Source organism: Bos indicus x Bos taurus, chromosome 24, assembly GCF_003369695.1.
Source record: "Bos indicus x Bos taurus breed Angus x Brahman F1 hybrid chromosome 24, Bos_hybrid_MaternalHap_v2.0, whole genome shotgun sequence".
Classification (NCBI taxonomy): Eukaryota; Metazoa; Chordata; class Mammalia; order Artiodactyla; family Bovidae; genus Bos; species Bos indicus x Bos taurus.
In genome coordinates, this window is record NC_040099.1 from 39,563,237 (window position 1) to 39,590,883 (window position 27,647).

The window sequence follows — 27,647 nt, forward strand, 5'->3', positions numbered from 1 at the left end:
TTAGTCATCGCAGTCAAGTTGGGCAAAACCTGATTTTCACTGTCTTGCTTTGTCCTCTCACAAGCCCTGGCTAAGGGGCCAGTAATTCCCAAGCATTTTTATATTATAAGCATAGCATTTACATCTACATTAACAGCTTTTCAGGGCACAAAATAGAAGATGGAGCTGTCATTGTTATTTTCTAACGTATTCCAGGATGTTGCCTTGCTAAATCATAGTCCCCAAAACCCACAGAGAAAAATAACACAAATCACCTATCTTTCCCACATAAGGTGCACAGGCCGAACCTTGACATAAATGTGCCTCTGCTAATTAACTAGAACTGGCCACATTCATTTCTCTAAAGTAAGAAGTGAAACTAAATAGTGTCATTTACTTTTTCTTTTTTGCCCTGCTCCAGTTAAAATTTAAAAAGACAGGATAAACTCAGTTGAAGAACACTCCTTGCAATTCTTTTTGTTTTTTCTAATTACTCAAATTGATGGGTATTAAAAAAAAAAAAAAACAGCCTCATATTCAGTTTGGTTGCTGGTTTTATACGATAGGGAGGCTAATTAAAACTACTGCATACTCTGGCACATTCCAGGGCACAGCTTATGATTGTGAAAAGGTCACATACTTGGAAATAAAGTTTGGTACGCCTCCCACATTTAGCTAAATAATCACAGAGGGTGTTAAAAATAATTTCTAGCCCTTTTTTCAGGGGAGCTTCTTTTCTTTTCCCTGTTTACTCATGACAACCCATCAACACCTCTCTCTTTCTTGGGGCAATCATATTTGTGGGGTCCCTCCAAAAGCCTCTGCAAGCTCACAGGTCTATGGAGGGCATCATAAAATATGGATTCTGACTCAGTTTTGGTAAGAAACAAAGCAAAGCCCTGGAAGCATGTTTCAGAACTAGGATGCTTAGCTAAGATCCACTAGATACCCGAGGCAGTGATCGTCTGGTAAACAGGACAAAGAGATACACTCTAAAGGATGCTCCCTGGTGAAGAAAAAACACATTTCTGCCTCTCCTGGGAGGGTCTCTGAACACAGGCATGGCTGTGTCCTCCACTAACCCAGACTGCATTCTGCAGCCCTCACCCTCTCTCGAAACCCAAGCTTCACCTGGTCTTTCCGAAATGAATTGTAACCTTAAGACAAGCCTGAATCTTTATATGATTGACGTCTTATTAAACCATTTGTTTGTTTCTTCCATGTCAAAAAATGTTCACTCTTTTGCTTTGCTAAACCTTCACTATGCATAGTTTCATACACTCATCAGTTTCCATATTTTAAAGTGTTGATGGAGGGACTTCCCTGATGGTCCAGTGGTTAACAATCTACCTTCCAATGCAGGGGACTCAGGTTCGATTCCTGTTTGAGGAACTAAGATCCCACATGTGCATGCATGCTTAGTCACTTTAGTCATGTCCGACTCTTTGTGACCCTATGGACCTCAGCCCACCAGGCTCCTCCATCCATATATAATTGTAAAAAAAAACAAAACCATAGTTCAACCCTATGTTTAATATGCTCCCAACCACTTTCTTCATGAAATAGGAAGTTCTGCTGAGCTTCAAAGAAGTCAATACTGGCTGCATACAATGACTTCATTAATTTGTCCGTTCATTCATCCAACAGTTGTCTATGTCAGATCAGATCAGATCAGTTGTTCAGTCATGTCCTACTCTTTGCGACCCCATGAATCGCAGCACGCCAGGCCTCCCTGTCCATCACCAACTCCCGGAGTTCACTGAGACTCATGTCCATCGAGTCAGTGATGCCATCCAGCCATCAATACCTACTATTTTCTGGGACCTGACATAATGCTTGGGACACATATAGGAATAGAATCAAAGATTCCTGCCTTTAGGGAACTTACCTTCCAGACAGAGAAACAGATAAAAAAATGTTTATGAGAAGAAAAAGAAAATTCTATCGTACTCTTGTTGTTTAATCACTAAGTCTCATCCAATTCTTTGAGACCCCCATGGAACGTAGCCCACCAGGCTTCTCTGTACATGGGATTCTCTAAGAAAAAATACTAGAATGGGTTGCCATGCCCTCCTCCAGGGGATCTTCCTGACCCAGGGATTGAACCCAGGTCTCTTATGTCTCCTGCATCGACAGGATGGTTCTTTACCACTAGCACCACCTGGGAAGCCAAGACCCCACATGCCGAGGGGCAAGCAAGCCCTCCTACCACAACTAGAGAAGTCTGTGTGCCATAAAGCAGCCAAAATAGATTAATAAAAGAAAAAAATAAAAGCGTTGGTGGATACTTTTGCCTCTCCTGTGTCTGATGTCTGGTAGGATGACGACTGCTGGTTACATCGCATCACTTAAACGATGTCAGTCACAGATAAAGAAGAACCCAGTGAGTTCTCAGACTCCACACGGTGTTACCGACTTCTTAAATGTGGCTTTTCCTTCTATTGACCCTTTTCTAGTCTTACCCAGGGATGTAAAGATAGGCCACTGTGATAAAAGTACAGCTGGAACAAGACCCCAACACTAGTGTACTTGATTAAAGGAAAGGAAATGACTTGTCATCTACAATTTAAAGGAAATCTTGGTGACTGTTCCCTTTGACTATTAATATGATTTCTAGTAGGGCTTACTTTCTTTCATTAAAATATTTCATACACCTTCACAATGCTTTTTAATGCCAATGTCTTATCTCTAGGAGGTCTACTTTGATTTATGTGATTTAACATCTCCAACTTGCAGAGACTTTGGCAAGAGGTGAGAGTCCATCCTAATCCACTTCTGAGAAGATGGTAGACAGGACCATGCAGGGAGGCCACCCGATGGAGTGATGCTGAGCTCGAGGAGGCAGCTGATTAAAAACCTACGGCTGCCAGTTCTTAGCCCAGCTGCTCCTTCATTCTGCTGAAGCAGCAAGGGAGAAGCCCCAAAGACCAACCTACTTCCTTATCTAAAATGCCACATGGGATCACGGTAACCACAGTGAGTAATAACAGCAACACGCAGGGCTGTTAAGTGAGGTCTCCTAATAAAGACAGTAGAGTGAGATGACAAATGTAAGTACAGGACTGAGTATCTACTATGAATGAATACTTTTAATTAAGATTAGTAACTGATATTATATCAATTAACTGAATATTTAATAATAGTCACATCCCCAGACTGAAAATATCACAGCAGAGAGGTTACACGATTTGCCAGGGTTGCACAACTGGCAAATCATGAGTTCCGAGCAAGATGACATCCATAACTTCTCGCGTTAATTTTCCTCACCTTCTGATAAATTCAACTGCAATCCAGCTAAGCTTATTAATAGTCTCTCAGGCCGGGATCTTAACTGCCCTGTATGCCCTGCAGCGCACGGCTGAGGTTCCCACTGGTGAGACTGGGGACACCCAGATGCTGGAGCTACCTGGAGAAGGCGCGAGGGGGAAGGACCCTGACTCCTCCCCAGGTTACTAATTTCCAGATAATAAGACTACTCCGTGTAATAGCCATCCTCTGAATATTCCAACCTAGGTAACTTAAAGCTATTGCATGTTAAATGGGATTTATAAGGAAACCAATAAAGTAAATGTTTAAATAAACCACAAAAGCTGTGACCAGCTCCCATCCCACTGTTCAATAAACATGAGAAATGAATTACTCTCATTTCTTAGAGTAAGAAGAAAGGCCACTGCTGCTGCTAAGTGGCCTCAGTCCTGACCGACTCTTTGTGACCCTATGGACTGTAGCCCACCAGCTTCCTCTGTCTGTGGGATTCTCCAGGAAAGAATACTGGAGGGGGTTGCCATGTGCTTCTCCAGGGGATCTTCCTGAACTAGGGATCAAATCCACATCTTTTAAGCCTCCTGCATTGGCAGGCAGGTCCTTTACCACCTGGGAAGCTCAGTAAGAGACTAGCCAAACAAAATTAAGATAGAAGCAGAGGTCTGTGTTGGCCCCCCAGGAGATGGGGGGTCTGTGGTCTCAGAGAGACCCCCTTCCTACTTGCCAGGGAGAAGGCTTACTCTACTGTCCAGAAGTTGCTAAGCTGGTCAATTCGGGGAAAATCAGAAAAAAACAAAACAAACAGCTTTTAATAGATAAAATGATAATTATTTGTAGATGACCCATTTATTTACCTGGAAAGCAATTACTTGAAAAAATTACATATAGATGAGAATTTGACTTGATCACAAAGTCAAAATTGCTGTATAGAAATTGACAGCTTTTATACGCAATCAACATTACCTCCAAGGTATCAAGAAAGAAATGAATCCACTTGTTGTAGCAAGAAAAATGATGAAATGCTTAGGAATAAACTCCATAAGAAGGGTACAATTTCTACATGAAGGAAACCAATTTCTACATGAAGGAAACCAGAAATGCTATCAAGGGACAGGAATGATTTGGGTGTGGGAAAGGCTTATTGTGTTTAACTTAATAAAGGAGCACATTCAGAGTTAAACCATAAATTTAGGCTCAGTGGGTAAAGAATCCACCTGCAAATACAGGCGTCGTAGAACATGCAGGTTGGATCCCTGGCTCAGGAAGATCCCCAAGGAGCCTGGCGAGCTACAGTCCACAGGGTTGCAAAGAGTCGGACATGACTGAGCAACGAAGCACACAGCACAGTGAGATTAACAACAGGATTTTGGTTTCATACTAGAAAAACTGATTCTGAAGTTCATTTGGAAAAAAACAAACAAGAAAGAGTAGCTGGAACAATGTTAAGGGGAGCCTCAAGACTTCCCTGGTGGTCCACTGATTAAGAATCCCCCTTGGGATGTAGGGGACTCAGGTTCAATCCTTGGCAGGGAACTAAGAGCCCACATGCCTCAGGGCAACTAAATCCACCCATCACAACTATTGAGCCCCTGCACCACAACTAGAGAACCGGCACGCCGCAAGTAAGAACTGGGCAGCCTAAATAAATATTTTTTTACAAAGAAGAGCCTAACTGCTATTTAGATTTTAAAACTTACTATAAAGCTGCAGCACTTGAAACAATGTAGTACTAACACAGGAACAGACAAGAAGATCCATGCGAATAAATAAACTACATAGTAGAGGGATTTAGTATAAGATGAAGGTGAGATTTAAGTCAGTGGGGGAACAGATGGAACATTCAGTTAACAAATTGTGGACACTTAGATCAACGGCCAGGACAAGAGTACAAGTTACTTCACCTCTCACCTCCACAAATACAGAGGTTAAAGGGAGAAATGCTTTCAAACTGAAGACCATGAAGCAATAAAATAAAGAAATGGTAGACTTCTTTTTTTAAGGAAAGAAAAGCCCAACTGTGATACAAAACTAGAAGCCACAAAGGAAAAGACTGGTATATTCGTATCCAAAAACTGTATTTAAAAAAACATAAAAAGTACCATTAGCAATTTCAAAGACAAACGAAAACAGAAAAAGTAGTTCCAACTTGCAATACATTAAAGGGGTTAATTTCCTTGTATATACACACACGGAGTCACATGTGCATGGGCGCTAGGTCATGTCTGACCCTTTACGATTCCACGGACCGTAGCCCACTAGGCTCCTCTGTCCACGGGATTCTCCAGGCAAGAATACTGGAGTGGGTTGTCATTTCCTCCTCTAGGGGATCTTCCCCGCGTCTCTTATGTCTTCTGCATTGACAGGTGGGTTCTTTACAACTAGTGCCATCTGGAAAGCCCCACAGAGCCGTAATAGAAAAATGGGAACAGAATTTAGATGATTGTTCACAGAAAAATGAATACAAATGGCTCTTGAAATATGCAAAGATGCTCACTCTCAGACTTAAGTCTATTTTTTTTAACCTATCTTTTTTGGTTTAGATGAAAAAATTTCCTAATACAATAGGTGGAAAGCGGCGGGGGCGGGAGGGGGGAGTCCTCTCATACATTGCTGCTGTGGGTATACTGTACAGGTTTTATGGAGAAAAATCTGGCATTATCTAAAATGCGTGTCCCCACAGACCTGTGATTTCACTTCTGGTATCTGCCCAGTAGACTCTCACAGTGTGAAATGATGAATGTGGACCACTCTTCAGCATTCTTTACATAAAAATGTGGAAAACCACCTGGATGGCCATCGACAAAGTCAGAGTCCATCCATGTGGTGAACAAGGGCAAGGATCCTTCACACACACTGATGTGAACCGTTTCCCAAACTTTATTGTGCTAAGTGAACACAGGGATATGTGTAACCATGTACACACACACACACACACAGAGGCATCCCTAAGTAAGGAGAGAACAGCCCTGGCCTGGGTACAAGCTGGAGCTGCAGGAGGGGATGAGGAGGGGCACACATTTTCACTGTGAATTCTTCAGACCTTTTGAATTTTGTACTAAGCACATCTACCACCTACTAAAAATCAATAATGTTTCTTTTTGCCTTCTCAGAATTCTGGGTTATTGACTTGTAGCTGGAAAAAGGCTAAGTCTGGGAGAATGAGCTTGTTAAGGGAAAGAAAGCAAGAACGCATACATCTGTACCTTTTCTCACCATTTACCAAGCATTAGTTAGGCTGCAGTCCATGGGGTCACTAGAGTTGGACTCGACTGAGCGACTTCACTTCCACTTTTCACTTTCATGCATTGGAGGAGGAAATGGCAACCCACTCCAGTGTTCTTGCCTGGAGAATCCCAGGGACGGGGAAGCCTGGTGGGCTGCTGTCTATGGGGTCACACAGAGTTGGACACGACTGAAGCGACTTAGCAGCAGCAGCAGCAGCAGCAGTTTTCACTATTTTAACTAAATGAGTGACTTATTGAGCTTGTTTCCATAAGGAAGAGGGCTTCATGGGGAAAAAGTAACACAAATTTACCTTTCAAGGGTCCACCCTTCTCAGACTTGCCTGTGGTTCTTTTAACGTCAGTCAGAAGTATTGCAAGTTCATTGGCGAGAAGAGAGAGAAAATGGAGAAAAGAAAAATTACCTTTTCGATTCTAAACTGTCACGGGTGATGAAACTTAGTCAGTAGTCCTAGCTGAGCAGCCCCAAAGCATCTGCTTTTACCCTTGACTTCAACTTTTTCAAATTAAGAACACTATTTCAAAATTTCTTTTATGTACTGCCATCTCGATTTCTACTTTATGAATTTTCTAAGAAATTCACTGCATTTAAAACTTCTTATAATAAACAGGTCATACATTTTAAAAACAAGCATATGAACAAGGAATACACTGTAAGTGCATTATGTAAACCATAAACACCCAGGCAGCTCCATTAAACCCAATGGTGTTTTATCCTTTATAAATACGGTAACTGCATTGCTGTGAAATACTCAAAGTGCTAAGAAACCCAATTATTTCCACCACCTTTTTTGTCTTTTTTTGTTACCTATCTGGTTCCATGTGTTTCAGTTTTACAGCTGCTCTTTCACTAGACTGACCCATAAAAGTACTTAATAATCCAACTGCTATTTGTTAGGAGGCTAGAGTTTGTGACCATTGAGAAAAGCCTCATGTGATCCAAGTTCCAAGCCCGACTGTGTTTCTGATTTATGCCCCCCACCCACTGCCGCCCCTCCATGGGAGCAGAATGACCATTAAGCATTACTTTAGTTTCTACTTCAAAGGGGCCTTTGGAAGCTGGTCCACCTGCTGCCAGGAAGCACACTGTGTTCTTGAGAATACAGATTCCTCACCTCAGCCCATTTCAGAGAGGCAGCGTGTACACAGGAAATGCTACTTCTCCCTGCTTCTCTAACTCCTGAGTGATTTACAACTTGCTGGGAGGGAACCATTCTTTGCCTCTTGAGAAATTCACATAGATCAGGAACATCTCATTCTTGGGGTGGTGGAGAAATTGCCTGGGATAGAGTTACTGTGCTTCACGTAGAGATCTGTGTGGGGCACCTTGCCTGAAGATGTGATGCAAGACTGGAAACTTGATTTCTACAAATTCCAGGTATGTAACAATAGGCTAAGTTACCTTGCATGCAAAGTGAAAATTCATAACTGGTGGAACACAGATCTGTAACTCCAGCCTCATGCAGCTACAAAGGAGGCTGTGCTCAGTCGATTGATCATGTCCGATCTTTGCGACCCCCTGGCCTGCAGCACACTAGGCTCCACTCTCCTTCACTATCTCCCAGAGTTTGGTCAAACTCATGTCCATTGAATCCAGTGATGCCATCCAACCATCTCATCCTCTGTCGCCCCCTTCTCCTCTTGCCCTCAATCTTTCCTAGCATCAGTCTTTTCCAATGAGTTGGCTCTTTGCATCAGATGGACAAAGTATTGGAGCTTCAGCTTCAGCATCAGTCCTTCCAAAGAATATTCAGGATTTACCATATTTACACTATATATATATATATATATATAGTAAGTCAGGGCGTCCCTGGTGGTCCAGTGGTTAAGAATCCGTCTACCAATGCAAGGGACACTGGTTCGATCCCTGGTCTGGGAAGATCCCACATGCCTGAGAGCAACTAAGCCTGTGTGCCACAACCCCTGAAGCCCGAGTGCCTAGAGCCTGTCCTCCGCAACAGCAACAAGAGAAGCAATGAGAAGACCGTGCAGCGCAACAGACAGTAGCCCCAGCTCGCTGACACTAGAGAAAGCCACTCGAGTGCAGCAACAAAGACCCAGCACAGCCAAAAATAAATCAATAAACAAAAGCACTGTACTTTGCAGCTGATTCAGCGTCAGCTCTTACTGGGGTCAAAGCGGGGGAAGGTTATGACCCTGTTCAGTCCGGGAGAGGCTGGTAACGGGCTCCATGCCTGGGGAAGCAGACCCCAGGTTCAGCCCAGACTGACTCCAAGTATCATGTCAGATTTGAGGAAAGAGAGACTAGAGGACCGACCAAGTAATTCTGCTGCTCAGCTCTCTGTGAAAAACAGTTCTATATAAGGAAAATGCAATAAGTGTTATAGCCACAGGTGGTTTCTCCAGGGGGAGAGACTCATCTGCATACCAAGGGAAGTCAGATTTTCCAGAATGGGAAGTATATTTTTGAAATGATTCAAAATATCTCTCTCTCTCTCTCTCTCTTTTTTTTTTTTTTTTGGTTTCGTCGTCACCTCCTCCCCATTCCTCAATACTGGCTATAGAATTATTTCCTCTACTCGCTATAGTCACACTTGCTTTCTCTCTCCTCTCCAGCAGTGTTTTGGTAATTTGTGTTTCTACTGCTTTCTACTTTTGTCTTGGTAAATGAATGGACGTTGCAAAGGCATATGGTATTATACAAAGCTCTATAACATACAAACACTATGCAAATTCTTCAGAATTAATATGCTCTTTTTCTGATCTCATTACAATGGAATCAAGAGACGAGCAAACAGCTTTCATTGTAATGAAATTCTGCTGCATATAATATTTGTGCCCCCAATGAGACTTAACCAATATCAATATAGATACAAGTAAGTTACTTGAACGTATTTTTAACAGAGATACTAGAATCCTAGAGGATACTAGAAATCAGTGTCTCAGGTCAGTTTTTGACTATTAACTTGACTTGGTCATCTACTAAGAGATAGAACATGGAAGGGGGAGTGGGCATACTTACATAAAAATAGGAGCAAGGGCACATCAGTGTCGAGGGGGCATCTAACAGAAAGAAATCAATAGCAGCAACAACAAAAATGACATCTCACCAAAGAAGGGTAATACACAAAAGAGAGCTTTTGATCAGTCATGCCTCATAAATAATAAGCAATTCTATCATCATTTTTGCATGTTCTCATCAAGTTGGTGTTATGGACTGAGTATTTGTGTCCTCCCAAAGTTCATACAGAGTCAGACACGACTGAAGCAACTTAGCAGCAGCAGCAGCAAAGTTCATATGTTGAGGCCCTAAGCCCCTGGTTGATGATATTTGGAGATGGGGGCTTCCCAGCTGGTGCAGTTGGAAAAGAATCTGCCTCCCAGTGCAGATGTAGGGTTGATCTCTGGGTCGGGAAGGCTAAGATCCCCTGGAGAAGAAAATGGCAACCCATTCCTGTACTCTTGCCCAGGAAATCCCATGGACAGAGGAGCTTGGAGGTCTACAGTCCATGGGGTTGCAAAGAGTTGGACATGACTGAACAACGGAGCACGAAGAACTGTCTCTGGTTTGGGAAGTAACATACCCCCACGTCCAACCCAGTGCTTATAAAACAGAATCAGTCAACGAATGAATGATCCAGGACTTGTGCTTTTAACCATAGTACAAATAGAGATCAAAGCTTTTGGATTAAATAACAGAGCAATGAACTCTTTTATCTCACTTCCCATGACCAGAATTTTCCAGAATTTCTCAACTAAAAAACTTTGTGCTCTGTATTTCTTTCCTCTGATCCAGCTACGATTGGATGGACTCTTTGAAGTTTACAGTGCTGGACACACAATGATTGCCCTGTAAAATATTTGTTGAATGGCTGATCTTAGAGCAAAAGGATCCTTTAGTAAGTTCAACATTTTCTAACTTGCTTTCATTGACTCAGAGTTAAATATGAATGTTTTCTCAAGAGCACTCATAAGGGACACTGATTTTGTTTTCAGGTGACACTTGGAGGAGGCAAGGTTTTGATTTGTGTTTGGAATGTAGGCGCTCAGGTGACAGCTTTAAGAAAAATCCCTGTAAGAAAGCAGTGAAAGGAAGTGGATATTGACATACGGCACCTGTTCTCTGAAGCAGAGTTAGAACACTCTGCTGATTAATTACCCTTTGATGAAAATACACACATCCTTCAACTGAGTTCATGCTATGACCCCAGATGACTGTGGAAAGCTGGACAATCCACTCTCATTTTGTCTCCAAGTGAAATCAGGAAGGGGTTTCTCAGGCAGATTTAACACAGGTTGGAGCCCCCAGCCTCTGCTGCCAAACTACTTATCAGGGCATCACACCCTGCCCCCTACTGCCTTCCTGGGGAAGACAAACTAGTGGTGCTGGTGCCAGCCAGCCATGTACTGGCTGTGTGCCCTGGGAGGTTATGCATACTCTGTGCACTGCAGTTTCTCCATAGTTCAAAAGAAAGAAAACACAATGTCACTTGGCTATGGTGAACAGTGGGAGAAGCAGGTGCTGGCACCCCATGGGATGAGCATCCTCGCCTTCGCCCAGGCTTCTTCCCATCCTTAAGTGGTTCATCAGACAAGTCACTGTTGTCCCCAAAATCACAGAAGTGGCTTTGCTTCCAGTTACCTAATTTTTTTTCCAGTTTAAGTCTTGACAATAGTTCCGCCTGTGAGTTGAGCTTACATCTCCCCAGAAGACCTGATAATGGTCTTGATAAGCCCCCAGAACACCCTGGGGCCCCCAGCAGCTCTCTGGCTAATTTAAGAGCTCTTCTTACAGGGTGAGAGTGGCCTTGACTGCAGCTTGGCCAGCCCTGGTCCTTCCTCTACATGATCTCTGATTATTACTTGGAGAAGGAGAGAGCAAAAACAACAATGGGAACTTTTTGACTGGTGTTATTAAAGCAGTTTCAGAAAAGTCATTTTGCACAATAAGCCCAATTTGTAATTGTGCTCAGTTGCGCCTGACTCTTTGTGGCCCCATGGACTGTAGACTGCCGGACTCCTCCATCCATGGGACTTCCGAGGCAAGAATACTGGAGTGGGTTGCCATTTCCTACTCCAGGGGATCTTCCTGACCAGGGATGGAACCCACATCCCTTGCAACTCCTGCACTGGCCACCACGAGTGCCACGGGAAGCCCTTAATACGTAATGACACCTATGCGATTCTACCATAGTGTTCTGTCCTTATTTATTTATTTTTAAACGAGTCAAGAAGGGAACTAGCAAAACTCAGTTGAAAAACACAGGTGTGAGTCTGGGAAGACAGTAAATGGAATACTTTGAGTACTAAAAACCATTTTCCACAACACTCACGCTATTCAACTAGGTACAATAACTATTAAGGAACCAAACTTTTAAAAAATCACTAAAAAAGATAGGACTTTATTCAATAAATACTACAAAAAGTAACAAAGTATTTGAAGGTCAAAAGATGGACTGTATGCCTGTGAATTCTGTATGCCTGTTAATTCTCTGTATGCTCTTCCTCAAGATGAAGAATTGTGCATAATCTGACTTCTCACCAAATCTTGTTTTCTTCAACACTTCCCCAAAGTGTGTCAGGGAAATTCTCCAGGATCACATAACATCTGCCTATCCTAGTCCTAGCCTCTTCCGTTAAGTAGAAATTGAATGAAAACTCGTTACTCTCAGCAGTCTGAAAGGCAATTAACCTTGTAGTCTCCAAAATGATGAAGATATTAACACCATGGTGCTGGGGAAGACTCATTGGAGTCCCATGGACAGCAGGGAGACCAAACCAGTTCATCCTAATGGAAATCAACCCTGAATATTCATTGGAAGGACTGATGCTGAAGCTGAAGCTCCAATTCTCTGGACCCCTGATGTGAAGAGTCAACTCACTGGAAAAGATTCAGATGCTGAGAAAGATTGAAGGCAGGAGAAGAAGACAACAGAAGATGAGATGGTTGGATGGGATCACCAGCTCGATGAACATGAGTTTGAGCAAGCTCCAGAAGGTGGTGAAGGACAGGGAAGCCTGGCGTGCTGCAGTCCATGGAGTCACAAAGAGTTGGACACGACTGAGCGACTGAACAACAACCTTAGTACTGTCACTGCCATTCTTGCAATTTAAGAGCAAACTTTCTCAGTTTTTATAAGTGGTGATATTCTCCACGACCAATACCTGTGCACATTAATTTCTAAAGTATCTAATTTTAAATAACTCAATAAAATCAATACCGAACAGTTTCCAAAATGCAAATAAGATCTGACTCCAGGGAGCATGGCAGCGTTCAGATTCGCTGTTTGAATAAGAATCATGTTGTCCCCCTGAGGCTCTGGGCTGCTGCTGTGCAGGGTACAACTTCTGGTTTTTAATGGAGGTTTCTTTTTTTCCCTCTGAGGGCAATAACATGGGTCTGAAATGAGTTCTGGAGAGAGGCAGAGACAGTAGCGGGAAGGATTTTTTTTTTTCCCTCCCAGTAAGTGATCTGCTCATAACGGGGAGGGATTTTTCATAGCAAATTCTGTTGCAGAACTCATACTGATTTTTCTTTTAAATTGTTAAAAGTTTTCTCAACATGCTGCCTATTAAAGAATTGCAGACGTGTGATATCAACACAGCTGGTAACTTCCTCAGTCTCCTTCCGGGATGTGATGCTTGTTTTCCTCCTGCCTCGGGTCTTGGCAGGGAAGAGGACGTCAAAGGCCACGGTGGCCATTGCTTCCAGAGTCTCAGTCTGGCCATGAGGGCCCTGAATGTTGGTATGGGACTCTCAGCCTGGATGTGGCAGAGGCATCCTTTGGGAACGGGATGCTCCCTGTGGTCTTCACCCCGCTGCAACTTCAACATACACAAGTCAATAGGCCACGCCACGCAGGTCTAACTGGCTAGGCTGCCAGTGTGTGAGGATTCTGATGAAGCCTGCAGGCCTTGAGGCAATGAGACTCCATGGAGGCCATCAGAGTCTGCATTCATGTCTTCACTGGAGAACTGGGTGGAAATCCTGGCTCATTCCTGTGGTCAGGCAGACTCAGTGGATGAATTCAGCCATTTCTAGAAAATTTCTGTTGTGGACTGAATCCAGCCTGTGACTTTGATGGAGACATTGACCATCAAAGGGTCAACGTCTGGTGGAGAAATACAGTCCACCAGTCTGTATTTTGCTGAAATTCTGCAGGACAGAGGACTCGTGCTGATGAAAGATGCCCCTAGGGTACCACATGGTATGAAGGATGTCGGCATCTTAAGTGTCTGACTTCAGCAATGGCTTTCACTGTCATTAGCCAGGCTCCCCTGTCCATGGGATTTCCCAGGCAAGAATACTGGAGTGGGCTGCTATTTCCTCCTCCAGGGATCTTCCTGACCCAGGGATTGAACCCTCATCTGTTACATCTCCTGTATTGGCAGGCAGGTTCCTTACAGCTAGTGCCACCTGGGAAGCCCCAGTGGCTTGCATTATGTGATATGACAAATGCCTGGCTATACAGGATACCAGTTCATCATCGGGATGGTTGAGAGGGGCAGCTGTGGCTGCAGGGGCAGGGACTGCAGAGGCACTGGACGAGTCCTGCGACGTTTCCCACCAGCGAGCTTCTCGGTCCCGTTCTATACCGATGGCCGCTGGCTGTCTGCATGATCATGACGGACTTCCTTCAAGGCTTCTCTGTACCAACCCCACTGTTCAATTATAAAACATGTATCTCAGAGTTCTCTGAAAAGCAATTGGAGGTAGTTCCAAAAGTATACTAAAAAGCTGCCTTGAAGTCAGCTTCATAAATACTTTCTCTTTGATGTTTCAGTTTAGAAATTATGGATATAGGTTGATACTAAGAGTATGCTATTGACGGGGAATTCCTATTAAAGGGGGCTATCATAGCACAATACAATTTAAAGTGATGGTAAAACAATGACTGAGAACTTTACAAAGTCTCTGGAGGGCTGTCTGAATCATAAAGCAATAAAGCATATATTCAGCATCAAATTCATTATAATTTTCAGAGTATGGCAGACAGCTGACACATACCTAAGTCTCAATTAAGCAATATGTTGGATTACAATAACTGTGTTCAGTGCCTAGTCCCTGCCAGATGCTGGTCATGACGAACAAGCAAGACTTCCTGTACCTTCTCAGCCTCTTGTGGAATAATAAGCATCAGTTACCAGACATTTAAGCAAATGACAAGGAAAAGGTCAAATATCCTTGTTTGACCTTTGCAGCTGAAAGGACAGTGAGTTCCAAAACTTACATGTGTTTTTTTTTTTTCCCCATCTAACCTTCTGAGGCAAAAGAGAGAATCTCCATTTTTAAGTTTTGCAAATAGTTGACTCTTTGGTACTTTACCAATAGTGAAGAATTTTCTCTTTCAAGATCCAGTGAGTAAGTAGGTTAATGGGCATAAAGGGTTCTGACACTTTTAGTTTTTAGACGAAGAACAAATCAACATACTGGAAAATGTACGGCGAGGTAGGAAATTGGACAATGCAAATTGAACACCACAATCCGATGCTACAGCACATCTGGATGACTAGCAAAAACCATCTACAGCTCACGGAATCTTACTAGAAAGTTCTGTCCATTTATAATCCCCACAGTAAGTTCAGTATCTGGAAGAACAAGTCCAGCGTCTGAAGACTCGAACATCATTCTGTCCTTGTTAATGTTGTTGTTCAGTCATTCAGTCGTGTCCGACTCTTTGCAACCCAGTGGACTGCAGCATGCCAGGCTTCCCTGTCCTTCACCATCTCCTGGAGCTTGCTCATACTCACATCCACTGAATCAGTGATGCCATCCAACCATCTCATCCTCTGTCGCCCCTTTCTCTTCTTGCCCTCAATCTTTCCCAGCATCAGGGTCTTTTCCAATGAGTCAGTTCTTCGTATCAGGTGGCAAAAATATTGGAACTTCAGCTTTAGCATCCATCCTTCCAATGAATAGTCAGGGTTGATTTCCTTTAGGACTGACTAATGTTGTCTTCCTATTTTCAAATGGTGTAAGGAGATTTTTTAAATCTATTTCCAGCAAGTGTTAGCTCTTTAAAACATACCAGGCTGGGAGAGTTAAGACAATGTGTAATCTAATTATGTGTATTAGTAAAACAACTGCTTGCATAGCTGACATATAAATTTGATAAGGCAACAAAATCTTTTACAGAGAAAGGGGCAAGAGACTTAGTTCCAGAAATGAGACAAAATGCATCCAGCACAGAGTGTTCCCTGCAGGAGTGGCACAAGGCCAGGTGAAGAGGATGCAAAAACAAGCAGAGTCCAGTGCCATGAGTTCACAGTCTCATGGACACATAAACAGTCAGGAAGATGCACTCAGCATTATTCAAGAAGCGACTGCAAGAGGACTCAGGTCATGCAGTGCATGTGTGCTAAGTTGTTTCAGTCATGTCCAACTCTTTGCAATCCCATGGACTGTAGCCCACCAGGCTCCTGTCCATGGGATACTCCAGGCAAGAATACTGGAGTGGGTTGCCTTGCCCTCTTCCAGGGGATCTTCCCAACTCAAGGATTGAACCTGCATCTCCTATGTCTCCTGCATTGGCAGGTGGGTTCTTTACCACTACCGCCCCCTGGGAAGCGCCAGGTCATGCAGATGCTGGGGCAAAGTCTGCCTGGCCAGGTCAGCAAGCTCTGCTCTCCACACGCAGGTCTCTTGCTGATGCTCTGATGGGGGAGGGGGCTGGCGAATGCATGACTCATTTCCACTGGTCCCCTGCCTCAGAGACAGAGATGCCCAGGGCCCTGGGGGATCTGCTCCATCCTGAGCTTCAGCATCTTTCCCACTAAGGACTCTTGAAACCCCATCTTTACAGCCTCACATGTCTCGGTGTGGGAAGTCAAGGGCTCAGACCTCTGACTCTCTCTGATCTTGGCAAGCAGATGGCTTCACACATCACTGTCTGCAGCCCCCACGAGCCTGCTCAACTCACATTAAGAGGCAGAGTATGGAGACGGCCCAGGGTGGGGGCTCGGCAGTGAGATGGGTCCAAACCCCGCTCCATCATCTTTAGCTGAGGGACAGAGGGTACCTGTAGGGCAGGGTACCCTCAACATAGGAAGAAGACTCTGACATGTATCACCCCAGCACACAACGTAACACACACAGTACCCACACCATCAGCTCATGGAAACACCCACACACATCCTTCTCTTCTCCCCTTGCCCTCCCTGCTGCCCTGCCCTGAGGCCCAGCTCACCTCTGCTCCCCCTTCAGATGTGGGGCCCCTGTCATTTCCTCAGAGACACCCTCCTGGACCTCCCAGCACCATCTCCCCTGGCTGCTGTCAGTGGCTCTCACTAAGCACAGCTCTGTCCTCATCCACCTCGCCCTCCCCAGGCCTGGAATAACACTGGAATAATAATGAGTAGGAAGAGTGTGTTTAAAGGCCACAGGAACAAAGGAACGACTGGATCCAGGAAAAAATGGTTCTGAGGAAGGGCCAAGAGGGTCCTGCAGGGTTAGGGATGTGGTACCAGGCAGGGAGGCTTGGCTCCCCTCCCCTCCCACAGCTTGGCCTTCATCTGTTCACTTCTGGGTTACCCCAACGCCCCTGGAAGGCAGTAAAATACAGTCTAAAAACTGATTGCTTTTGAAGCTCTTTCCTAGGATGTACACCTTCTGCCTCAGGGTTCAAGAGACACTATGACCGTGTACTTCCCCGCTGCTTGTTACTGCAGAAGAACCTGTATGGACAAAGCACACCTGGCCTGCGTTCACTGCCCACAACACACGACGGGGACCTTCTCATCTCCTGTGCTTCCCCAAGGAATTCTCTAGATGTGTTCAGAGAGGAGGGTCTACCTTTGGTAGCATGGAGCCCTCAGAGAAAACTTCTAACACTTTGGCATTCATTCCAAGACTAACTTCTCTTGAGTATTGACATCTGGTATTAAGTTCATTCCATCCACACTGGATGCCTTGAGTCTCTGGGCTTACAAGGAGCCGAGTGCGGGTACAGGTGCGTGGCCACCAAGACCACGCTTGGAAAGCAGGCACACTTGACAGTAAGGTTTTCTTTCATAGTGTGTGTGTGTTTAATCTTCTGTGTCCCTCGCTCTGTGCTCTACAAGCTCTGCTCTACCTTTCTGCTCCCTCCTGTTTCATCTTCTTTCCTGTTATAGCTTCATTTTTCCTTCTACTTGTTTTGTGTGTGTGTTCTGCAGGATTTGGGGAGAGCTGCCTTAGAAAGATTTTTCAGGAAATGTTCTTCATTTTAAGGCTAAACAGTGAAACAACACTCAAACAAGGATTCCTTTGAAACTTCTTATTACTCAACCCCTGTATTCACAGAGGGTTTCCCAGGTGGCTCAGCAGTAAAGAATCTGCCTGCAATGCAGGAGACTCAGGTTGCATCCCTGGGTCAGGAAGATCCCCTGGAGGAAGGAAATGGCAATCCACTCCAGTATTCTTGACCGGAGAATCCCATGGACAGAGGAGCCTGATGGGCTACAGTCCAGGGGGTCACCAAAGGTCAGACATGACTTAGTGACTAAACAAAAAAAACAACGATGTTCACAGAAGTGAAAAAAAAAAATTCTGATGTAAACATCATGAAGAAATAAACAGCAGCTACCTCCACAGTTTAGGCAAATGCAGCCCAGCATGTGACAGATGCCTGATGCCACAGAAAGCGTGACTCAACCCAGATTCTCAGGCCCTCAGGGAAGGGTTTCCCACAAAACTTCAGGGCACTTGTGTGAAACACAGATGACTGGACTATTCTCCTCTCCACATGCAGCAGCTTCTTTTTTAAACATGCAAATATCACCTGTGAATGGGACTGCTTCCCCAAGTGGGCAGGAGGCAGTGTCTGAAGGTGCATCACCAGCGGGGCTGAGGGTCTTGGGACAGCAGTGGTTCCCTCTGGTTTGTCATAAAGTGAGGCTTCAGGCAGACACGTTCATATTTCTTTCAAATGAAAAGGATTTGGGCTGTAACATTCATTAATGGTTAAGACAGCAATTCTGTCATCTCCAAGGAGAAATTTCTGGCCAAGCAGAAAACAGTCTTCACAAGAAAGGAAAGACTGTCAGTGAACAGAATAAGAATGTCAAGAGACGCGGAAATGGCTTTTCACTTCAGACTTCAATGCCAATCTGTCCAACACAAAGTAAAGTCCCCAAAGTTTTTGCAGAAGAAGCTTACTTTTATGTTGAAAGGGGACCTGAGCAAATGGTCATAGAAGCAGCAAAAGTCACAGGGCATCTAGGGCATGCCCACCAATGGGAGGTGGGTCAGGAGGTTAAATCTAAGGTGCTATGAATCCGCTGTGATGAACTTACAGAGACGTGTTTGAGTACTGGTCATACCTTCAACGGAAGAAGACAATGGCAACCCATTCCAGTGTTCTTGCCTGGAGAATCCCATGGATGGAGGAGCCTCATGGGCTGCCGTCTATGGGGTCGCACAGAGTCGGACACGACTGAAGCAACTTAGCAGCAGCAGCAGCAACAGCATACCTTCAACAATACAGTGCTTTATTTGTTTAAATTAATTTTTATTGGAGTGTAGTTGCTTTATAATGCTGTGTTAGTTTCTGCTGTACAACAAAATGAACCAGCCATACATATACACCTATCGCCTCCCTTTTGGACTTCCTTCCCATTTAGGTCACCACAGAGCACTGAGTAGAGTTCCTGTGCTGCACAGTAGGTTCTCATTGCTGTTGTTCTGTCTCTAAGTTGTGTCTCTAACTCTTTGCCACCCCGAAGATTGCAGCGCACCAGGCTTCCTTGTCCTTTGCTATCTCCCAGAGTTTGCTCAAACTCACGTCCAATGAGTTGGTGATGCCATCCAACCATCTCATCCTCTGCCGCCCCATCCTCCTCTTGCCTTCAGTCTTTCCTATGAGTCTTTGCATCAGGTGGCCAAAGTATTGGAACTTTAGCTTCTGTATCAGTCCTTCCAATGAAGAGTCAGGGATGCTTTCCTTTAGGATTGACTGGCTTGATGTCCTTGCTATCCAAGGGACTCTTAAGAGTCTTCTCCAGCACCACAATTCAAAAGCATCAACTTTGGCACTCAGTCTTTTTTACGGTCCAGCTCTCACATCCATACATGATAGGGAATTCTATATAACTTCATCTTCCTCCCAGTGTGGACATCTCCTTTCTCAGAGGCTAGGAACACATGAGAACTGTGTGGGTGTCTCTGGGGAGTGGACACCCCCAAAGCAAAGCATTTGTCTCCTTTATTCATCGCTTGGCCCAGGGTGTTGCCAGGCCTGCTTTCCTCATCTCTAATTCCAGTGCTAATGAGAAATATCTCCAGGCCACACAGAAGAACCTTCACCTCTCAAATATTCCAGGATCAAAGAGAGACAGCCCATGCCTCTCCATCAGGTGGAGGATGTGAGACCTGTTTTTCCTCCATGATAAGTACTGAGGGCTTGGAAAGAAACTGCCCTAATGGAGAGAAAGTGCCTATTTTATGAGAACAAGTTTACTAAACTTGGTGTTTATACCTCATAATGAGAGTCAGTAAAGAACAGCTCAGTCCTTGAGCTCTTAAGTCAGCTCAGGCCTTGAGCTCTGAGTCCTTAGCTCAGTCCTAGGACAAGAAGAGCTTTTCCTAAAGGTTAGAGCAGAAGGGTAAGACAGGAGAGAAGGTACAAGATCCTGGAGCAACTGAGAGAACAAGGCAGTGTCATTTCTTTTCTTAAAAGACCTTCAGCCAAACCTGGTTCTGAGTTTCTCTATCCAGACATCACTGCTATTCTGACATTCCATTATTGCAGACAGCAGACTTCAAATAGGAATGCCAAGTAGCTCATGCCTAAATAGAGAGATAATCAGAATTTGACATGTTGAATGCATGTAAGTGATCACTGGATAGTCACTGTGTTAGATGATTTCTGAGCTGAAATTCTTCAGACCTAGGAATCCCCACTGCCAAGTAGAGAACAGGTGTTGCTGCTGACCCCGGTACACTTGGGCTGTTCTGTTTTGATCTATTACATAAATTGGGAGATACAAGAAAATTTAATCTCTTTATGAATTAAAGGGGGCTATTATCTTACATAAGTAAGGATAAAAAATACTTCAGCACTGTATGAAAATATACCTGAAATGCGTTTAGTGTGCCAATTAGGTATTTGGTGGAGTCAATCTGAGTGCATTGCATCTCTTCTTGTTGCCATGGTTACTGTTGCCTTGTCGGGGTACATCGCATATCATTTATGTCATAGATGATATTTATTAGCAAAGATAATAGTTTTTCTATTATTTACATGGCTCTCCATCATTCACTGTTTTCTCGTTTTCCTTTATTAATTTTAGATGATGCCATTTCCTTCAAATTTTGGCTGCAAACCTTTAATGGTTTTGATGTGTAAAAAATCAGATTATAAAATAATGATAAAGTAAATAATAAAATAATACATAGTTAAGGAAATGAGAAACTAAACTAAAAAAAAAGATAAGATTTCTGAGTTATTCTACATGTAGCTACTCTGATGACTTTTTTTTTTCCCTTTATTTGCCTTTAGAAAGATAAGGCTTTAAAAAAATTTTCCCCCAGTGGTAGTGGATTTTTATTAACATACTTTGCCTAGTTTTTAGTCTGTAACTCTGGAAAGACACTTACAAAAAAACATTTCTTAGCAGTAGCATGAAATAATAGCAGTTTCCTTAATACGCTGGCTATCACAGTGACGGTGATAATAACATATTCGCCCAGTACTTCCCAAATCATAAAGCAGATTCATGTTTGCTTTCTGTCTCAGGAACTGTGATCACCATTTTCCATTAAGGTGATAGAGAGTAGGCTGGGCAACCTGTCCAAGGTCACTTGCTGCTAAAGGACAGAGAGAGAGAGCTCAGCTCGTCCTGGACACTCCAAAGCTCTTGCCCTGCAGCGGGCTGTCCTCCTGACTGTGGCATAGGGGAGGGTCCTGGCAGAAGGGTGGTGGGACCTGATTTCAAATCCAGACACACATGCTGCCTGAAGGGCTAAGCCATTGAGATTGTGAGCCTTTGCTTCCTGGCCTGTCAGGTGGAGAGGATCTCCTTATTCAAAGCAGTAGTTGGGTGGATCAAAAGAGAATTTACATAAAAGGGCGTTAAAAATAAAGCACTATAGACATAGAAAACAAATGTGTGGATACCAAGGGGAAAAGGGGATGGGTGGGATGAATTGGGAGATTGGGACTGACATATATACACTACTGTGTATAATAATGAGATCAAACCAGTCAATCCTAAAGGAAATCAACATGGAATATTCATTGGAAGGACTGATGCTGAAGCTGAGGCTCCAATACTTTGGCCACCTGATGCAAAGAGCTGATTCATTGGAAAAGACCCTAATGCTGGGAAAGACTGAACAACAAAATCATCTGGCCTGGGCGGATGGGTGGAGGATCTAAGAATCTAGGACTTGCGTGTTAGCCCAGGAGGAGGAGAGCTGTTCCGGGCTGGAACATGAAGCTGTACTTCTGATCCAGAATAGAGATCCTCTTCTCCGTGGCTCTCTGGGTTACCCACGCTGCCCAAACCCTGGACAGTGAGCATGTAGAGGGCCCCCAGTTTAGGGACTTCTGTCTGACTGCATCCCGGGACACCATGCCTGCAGGCTGAGCGACTTGGACAGGTGATGTGCTCAGTCGCTCAGTCGTGCCCAGCTCCTTGCCACCCCATGGAGTGTAGCTCACCAGGCTCCTCTGTTCATGGAATTCTCCAGGCACAAATACTGCAGTGGGTAGCCATTCCCTTCTCCAGGGAATCTTCCCAACCCAGGGATCAAACCTGTGCCTCTTGCGTCTCCTGCATCTCCTGCATCGGCAGGTTGATTGTTTACCACTGCGCCACCTGGGAAGCCCCCAGGCTGGGTGACTTGGACAGGTGAAGCTGCATCCTAGCATAACCAGACGCAGCAGAGGAGGTGTCAGCGGCAGATTCCAGTCCCAGAGGGTTATTTCTGGAGTTCTCTGAGGAAGCTCATGGCATGGCTGCCCACACCGCACCAGACGTGGTGCTGTGGAATTGAGTTTCCAGAACTGTCAGCCCCTCAAGCCTCAAAACTAAAAATAAGTATCTCCTTATTAAAGCAGATTTATTTTTACTAGACTTTTCCACCAGTGCACTATAACTTTCTCCACATTTGAATATTCAAAATATTTTGTCCATAAGGCTTATAATTCTTTAAAATCCATAAACTATAAACTATGACTTGATTTCAGCAAGAAAACTGGCTTCTCATTTTCACGTGTTTCTGGAGCTCCACAGGAAAAGAGTTTACTTTGAAAAGAAGGATGAAGGGAAGTTTATGAATGATAATATAGAATATACTAAAAACCAAACTAAGAGAAAAGAAAAAAGCTCACGATGTCCTTGGAAGGAGGCTAGAGGCATCCAGGCCCCATGCTCAGATCTAAGAATTTTCCTCCTGCTCTGAGGCTTACTGGCCCCACCAAGATGGCTTCTGGCGGGCCTGTGAGTGTAGATGTCTCAGAGCATCTGGCAGGAAAAGGAACTCATTAATGGAATCTCAGCACCTCCAAATCTCCAGCTCAACCCTCTGAATTTCAGCCCTTCTCTGACTCCAGGATACAGGGCTGCTTTTTGTCATTTTAAGCAAAATAAGGCACCAGGGGTAAAGAACTCGCATGCCAGTGTAGGAGACATAATAGACATAGGTTTGATCCCTGGATCTGGAAGATCCTCTGGAGGAGGGCATGGCAACCCACTCCAGTATTCTTGCCTGGGAAATCTCATGATCAGAGGAGCCTGGCAGGCCATAGACCATAGGGTCGCAGAGTCGGACATGACTGAAGTGACTTAGCATGCACGCATAAAGCTAATAACTCTCCTTTTTAATGAGAAACGTGAGATCCATTTCATTCCATCTTTTAAGTTCTTATCATTAACATTTTGATTGACACTTGCAGAAAGCAGCAGAAGCCAGCAGGAGGGTTTGACAGTTAGAGGACTTGCTTATCATAAGAACCAGGACTCCGTTCGTGTTGTCTTACAGCACTGTTGATGCAAGATGGCTGCTGAAATTGTTCTGGACTAACATTGAGAATATTCATTATGTTCTCTTACAAGGTCACCAGTTTCCTTTTACTTAGAACATCCTGCTCGAGTTGACTGTGATTACCACACTTCGGCTGAGAGCCAAAGAACTGATGCTTTCAAATTGTGGTGCTGGAGAAGACTCTTGAGCATCCTTCAGACTACAAGGAGATCAAACCGGTCAATCCTAAAGGAAATCAACCCTCAATATTCATTGGAAATGAGGTAGGAGATATTTTATTTAAAGTAATGTCCCTATCTAGTTATATTACATGGAAATTCTTCAGGCAAGGGAGACACATATAGATGTACCAACAAAACAGAGCAACTGAACTCCCTCCATTTTCTGAGGAAAGGATTCCTCCCCACTTTGTGGACGCGATGAAATCCAGAGTTCTCTCAGCTAAGCAGAGCTTGGGCTCTGCCTGAAATCAGCCCATAGAGTCACAGCCCTGTTGATCAATGACTGCAAAGCACCTATTTTTCTTCTAAGAAAAGTCGAATGGGTAATTGTATTGGAGGGGAAGTACAGTGCAACCCAACTATGCTAATCTGTTGAACTTTTAGTTGAACAAGGAGAAAACTCACTAATTTTCTTTTCCTCTAGAAGATAAACATATCTCCTATCACATTCTGGAAGATACAAACATAGAACTACTGTGGCTGAAGACATACTAATTACAAATGATCAACATTTTCATCCAACCAAATAGGAATTATTACACCAAATTAACACACCCAAGGGGAAATTTATTCCTTAGCTTGTTACTATATAACCTCAAAATAACAGAGGGCATCTGTCTCTATTGAGCCTTAATTGCAAAGAAACCCAATCAGTAAAAATATGCAATTCTTTTTTCTTACACTCTAATAATCCCTCTTGGCTCAGAGGTAAAGAATCTGCCTTCAGTGTAGAAGATGCAGGTTTGATTCCCGGGTTGGGAAGATCCCCTAGAGGAGGGCATGGCAACCCCCTCCAGTATTCTTGCCTGGGAAATCCCATGGACAGAGGAGCCTGCCAGGCTATAGTCCCTGGGGCAACAAAGAGTTGGACACAACTGAATGACTAACATTTTCACTTTCAGTAATCTCTCAGCTTTTAAAGCTTAAGTTTGTGCAAGCTTCTTGCCTATCTTGCTAACGAAGTACATTTTCCAATCCCCCAATTTATAAGAATACAAGGAGACACTTCTGGTTCCCCCCACGCCCTGTGGGGATGGCAGAGAGAGACTCCACCACTGAGACGGCGGTTCCTATAGGTTTAGATTTGTCCTGTGATCAGAGAGGACCACGGAGGCAGATGACGGGGTCTTTCGCTTTAAAAACGAGAAGATGAAGGTCAGAGTAGTGAAGCAGGGTTAGGATAAGCGCATAAGACAAAAGCACAAGTCTCTTGGCCTCTGGAAGCTTCTTTACCCAACACTCCTTTCTGGAACAATAACACCAACTGAACACACAAACAAGGCATCCTTCCCAACAAAAATCAGCGTCTGTGTTTTTGCTGTTGCTTTTGTTTTTAACTCTGGGGAGTACAACCAACTCAATATCTTCTTTTCCTTTGATTTTCAAGCACTTTGTTTGCCGTACAAGTCTGGGCGAAGAACAAAAATAAAAATAAAACCTGGATTCATTATCCTGTGAGGCAGGAATAAATCATGACAGCAGCACAAATTTAAATAGAAATCACAGGTAAACAGTGGTGAAATAGCAGGTATTCTGAAGCGTGGAGGCTTGTTAGAAGTCTTCTCCAGTTTAAGATTTAAAAACTTTGTTCAGAAACTCTTAACTTTGAAACTTGAAACTCCAAAGCCCCCAGCCTCTGGTTCTATTGTAGCCAAAAGTTTCTAAAAGTCTCTGGAGAATAATCTTTAGATTCTGAGGAAGAGCTACCAATGATCGGAATGATCGTAACTGATGGTGTGGTAGGTGGTAAATAATAATTGTTCCTGATGATTTCTGTGCTTATTTTAATCAGAAGATTATAGACATTGTGCTCAAACAACTGTACAAAGTAATTTAGTTACACTGTTGAATGTCAGAGAATTAATTAACTTTTAAGATGCTCCAGGATACAGTGAGGATTAATTCTGCAACTCTTTCATCATGGAACTTCATTAAAACTTGAGGCTCATAGTTTGTAATGAATGTGGAAGTTTCTAAAATGAAACTTTGCCAGTGTTACTAATTACTTAGTAATTAATTGTAGGTGGTCAGAACTTGAGAGGATGGATTAATTGATCTGTAATATTTAAGATTTTAATGAAAAGTAGAATACCTTGCTTCGCAGGTATATTTTCTGGTTGCACTTGGATAACCTCGCTCTCATTTTATTCTCACTGAAAAGTCTTTCATGTGGACATTCTAGTATTATTTCAGTTTCTGTTTTGGATGAGGAAATGGATTCAGTTACTAAATCTTACACATAAACCTAAGTGACTGGTACATAATTATCACTTAGTCACTTACTTAGTCATGTCTGACTCTTTTGAGACCCCATGGACTGTAGCCCACCAGGCTCCTCTGTCCATGGGATTTCCCGGCAAGAATACCAGAGTGGATTGACATTTCCTTGCCCAGGGGATCTTCCTGTCCCAGGGATCAAACCCACATCTCCAAATTCTTTGCTGCTGAGCCATCAGGGAAGACCAACTGGTACATAATTTGAGGCAATCTTATCTACATGTTCTAAAAACATGTGTGTGTGTGTGTGTGTGTGTGTGTGTGTTAGTCCCTCAGTCGTATCTGACTCTTTGAGACCCCTTTGACTGTAGTCCACAAGGTTCCTCTGTCCATGGAATTCTCTAGGCAAAAATACTGGATGGGTTGTCATTTCCTTCTCCAGGGGATTCTTCCCAACCCAGGGATCCAACCTGGGTCTCCTGCATTGCAGGCAGATTCTTTGCTGTCTGGGCCACCAGGAAAGCCCTGCAAAAATATGTATGTCATGTAAAAATGCATTCCATTAATCAGATGCTTTTTAACCATGAAGACTTTTTTTTTTTTTAATCAAAAAAGCAAGTAACTGAGAAAGAACTGCTCTTGAAATCCCATCTTTTGGTCTTAAAAAAAGGACCTGCACACAGCCACTGCGGTACATACCCATCCCAGGTAGTTACTCTGCGGTGATGCAGACCGGTATGAGTCCACCCAAAGCCTGGGTCCATGTCTTCACCCTGTTCCCTGGGTAGGAGGCCCAGAGTGAATAGTTAAAAGTCTAGAGGCTTCAGCTTCCTGACCTGCCAAACCTGGTCAGTACTTGCCTTACAGGGTTCATTCAGAACAGTCAGTGAAACAACATATTATAACAGTCTATAAACTCTTATGCATTTTTGGTCATGCATAAAACTATGTGGAATATTTTTATTAATTCTATATCTATCTATCTATATATATAGATATAGATATCAGGATTTATCTACATTCTTATAAGCAAGAACATGAATGGTAGAAAGAGGACTTGGCCTTAAGTAGGGAGCCTCTAGAAGAGAAAGTTGGTCCACACAGGATGCCGGAAACACTTGTGCACAGTAGAGTCATTTTGCAAAGAATAAGATGGAAAAAAAGAACTATTTTTAGCTCTGCTTACATCTTTTTGGCAAATAGTTGGGTATTTTCCCTCAAACTTTATAAGTTTTATAAAGGTGAGTTGATTTTCAAACTATCTGAAAGCTTCCCTCTACAATACCATGAAGATCAAGGTTCTATTCTACAAAATTAAAAAAAAAAAAATAGAAGCCAGTATGCCATATATAATTTTGATGAGGATTTTAAAAGGCAATTTAAAAACAAATCAAATAAGTTTACTAAGTGGCTTTTCAAAAAATACAAAGCAGTGCAATTAATCACAGATCTATTTAGGAATAATTGTTTCTTTCAAAATTATTACATCATCAGGGAGCTACACCAAGTCAAACTCTGTAAACTGCTGAGATTCAGTTACATCTCCTGAGTGAGGTAGGTGCTGCCTAAGGACTCCCAGACTCTTCATTTCACTTAACTGCATTTCATTCCCACAAAAACTCTACAAGGATGCTTGTTATGAGTCAAGTAACTGAGGCTCAGAGATGTTAAACTACTTGCCCATCTTAAGGGCACAGTGAGTCGATGATGGAGGGTGAATGAGTCTGGAGGCAAAGTCAACAAACTCCAAAGCCAGCTTTCTTCTCCCCTACATATCGCCTCCCAGCAATGGAGGGT

General features: G+C 43.5%; 1 protein-coding gene across 1 annotated transcript in view; it reads right to left on the reverse strand.

The window, feature by feature from the left end:
• Positions 1 to 27,647, reverse strand: part of L3MBTL4 (L3MBTL4, histone methyl-lysine binding protein) — a 156,725-nt gene that overhangs the window by 22,750 nt on the left and 106,328 nt on the right. Inside the window, 2 exon segments of the mRNA XM_027525960.1 lie at positions 6,779 to 6,816; positions 26,550 to 26,630. Of these exon segments, the coding sequence (XP_027381761.1) occupies positions 6,779 to 6,816; positions 26,550 to 26,630 (119 nt within the window).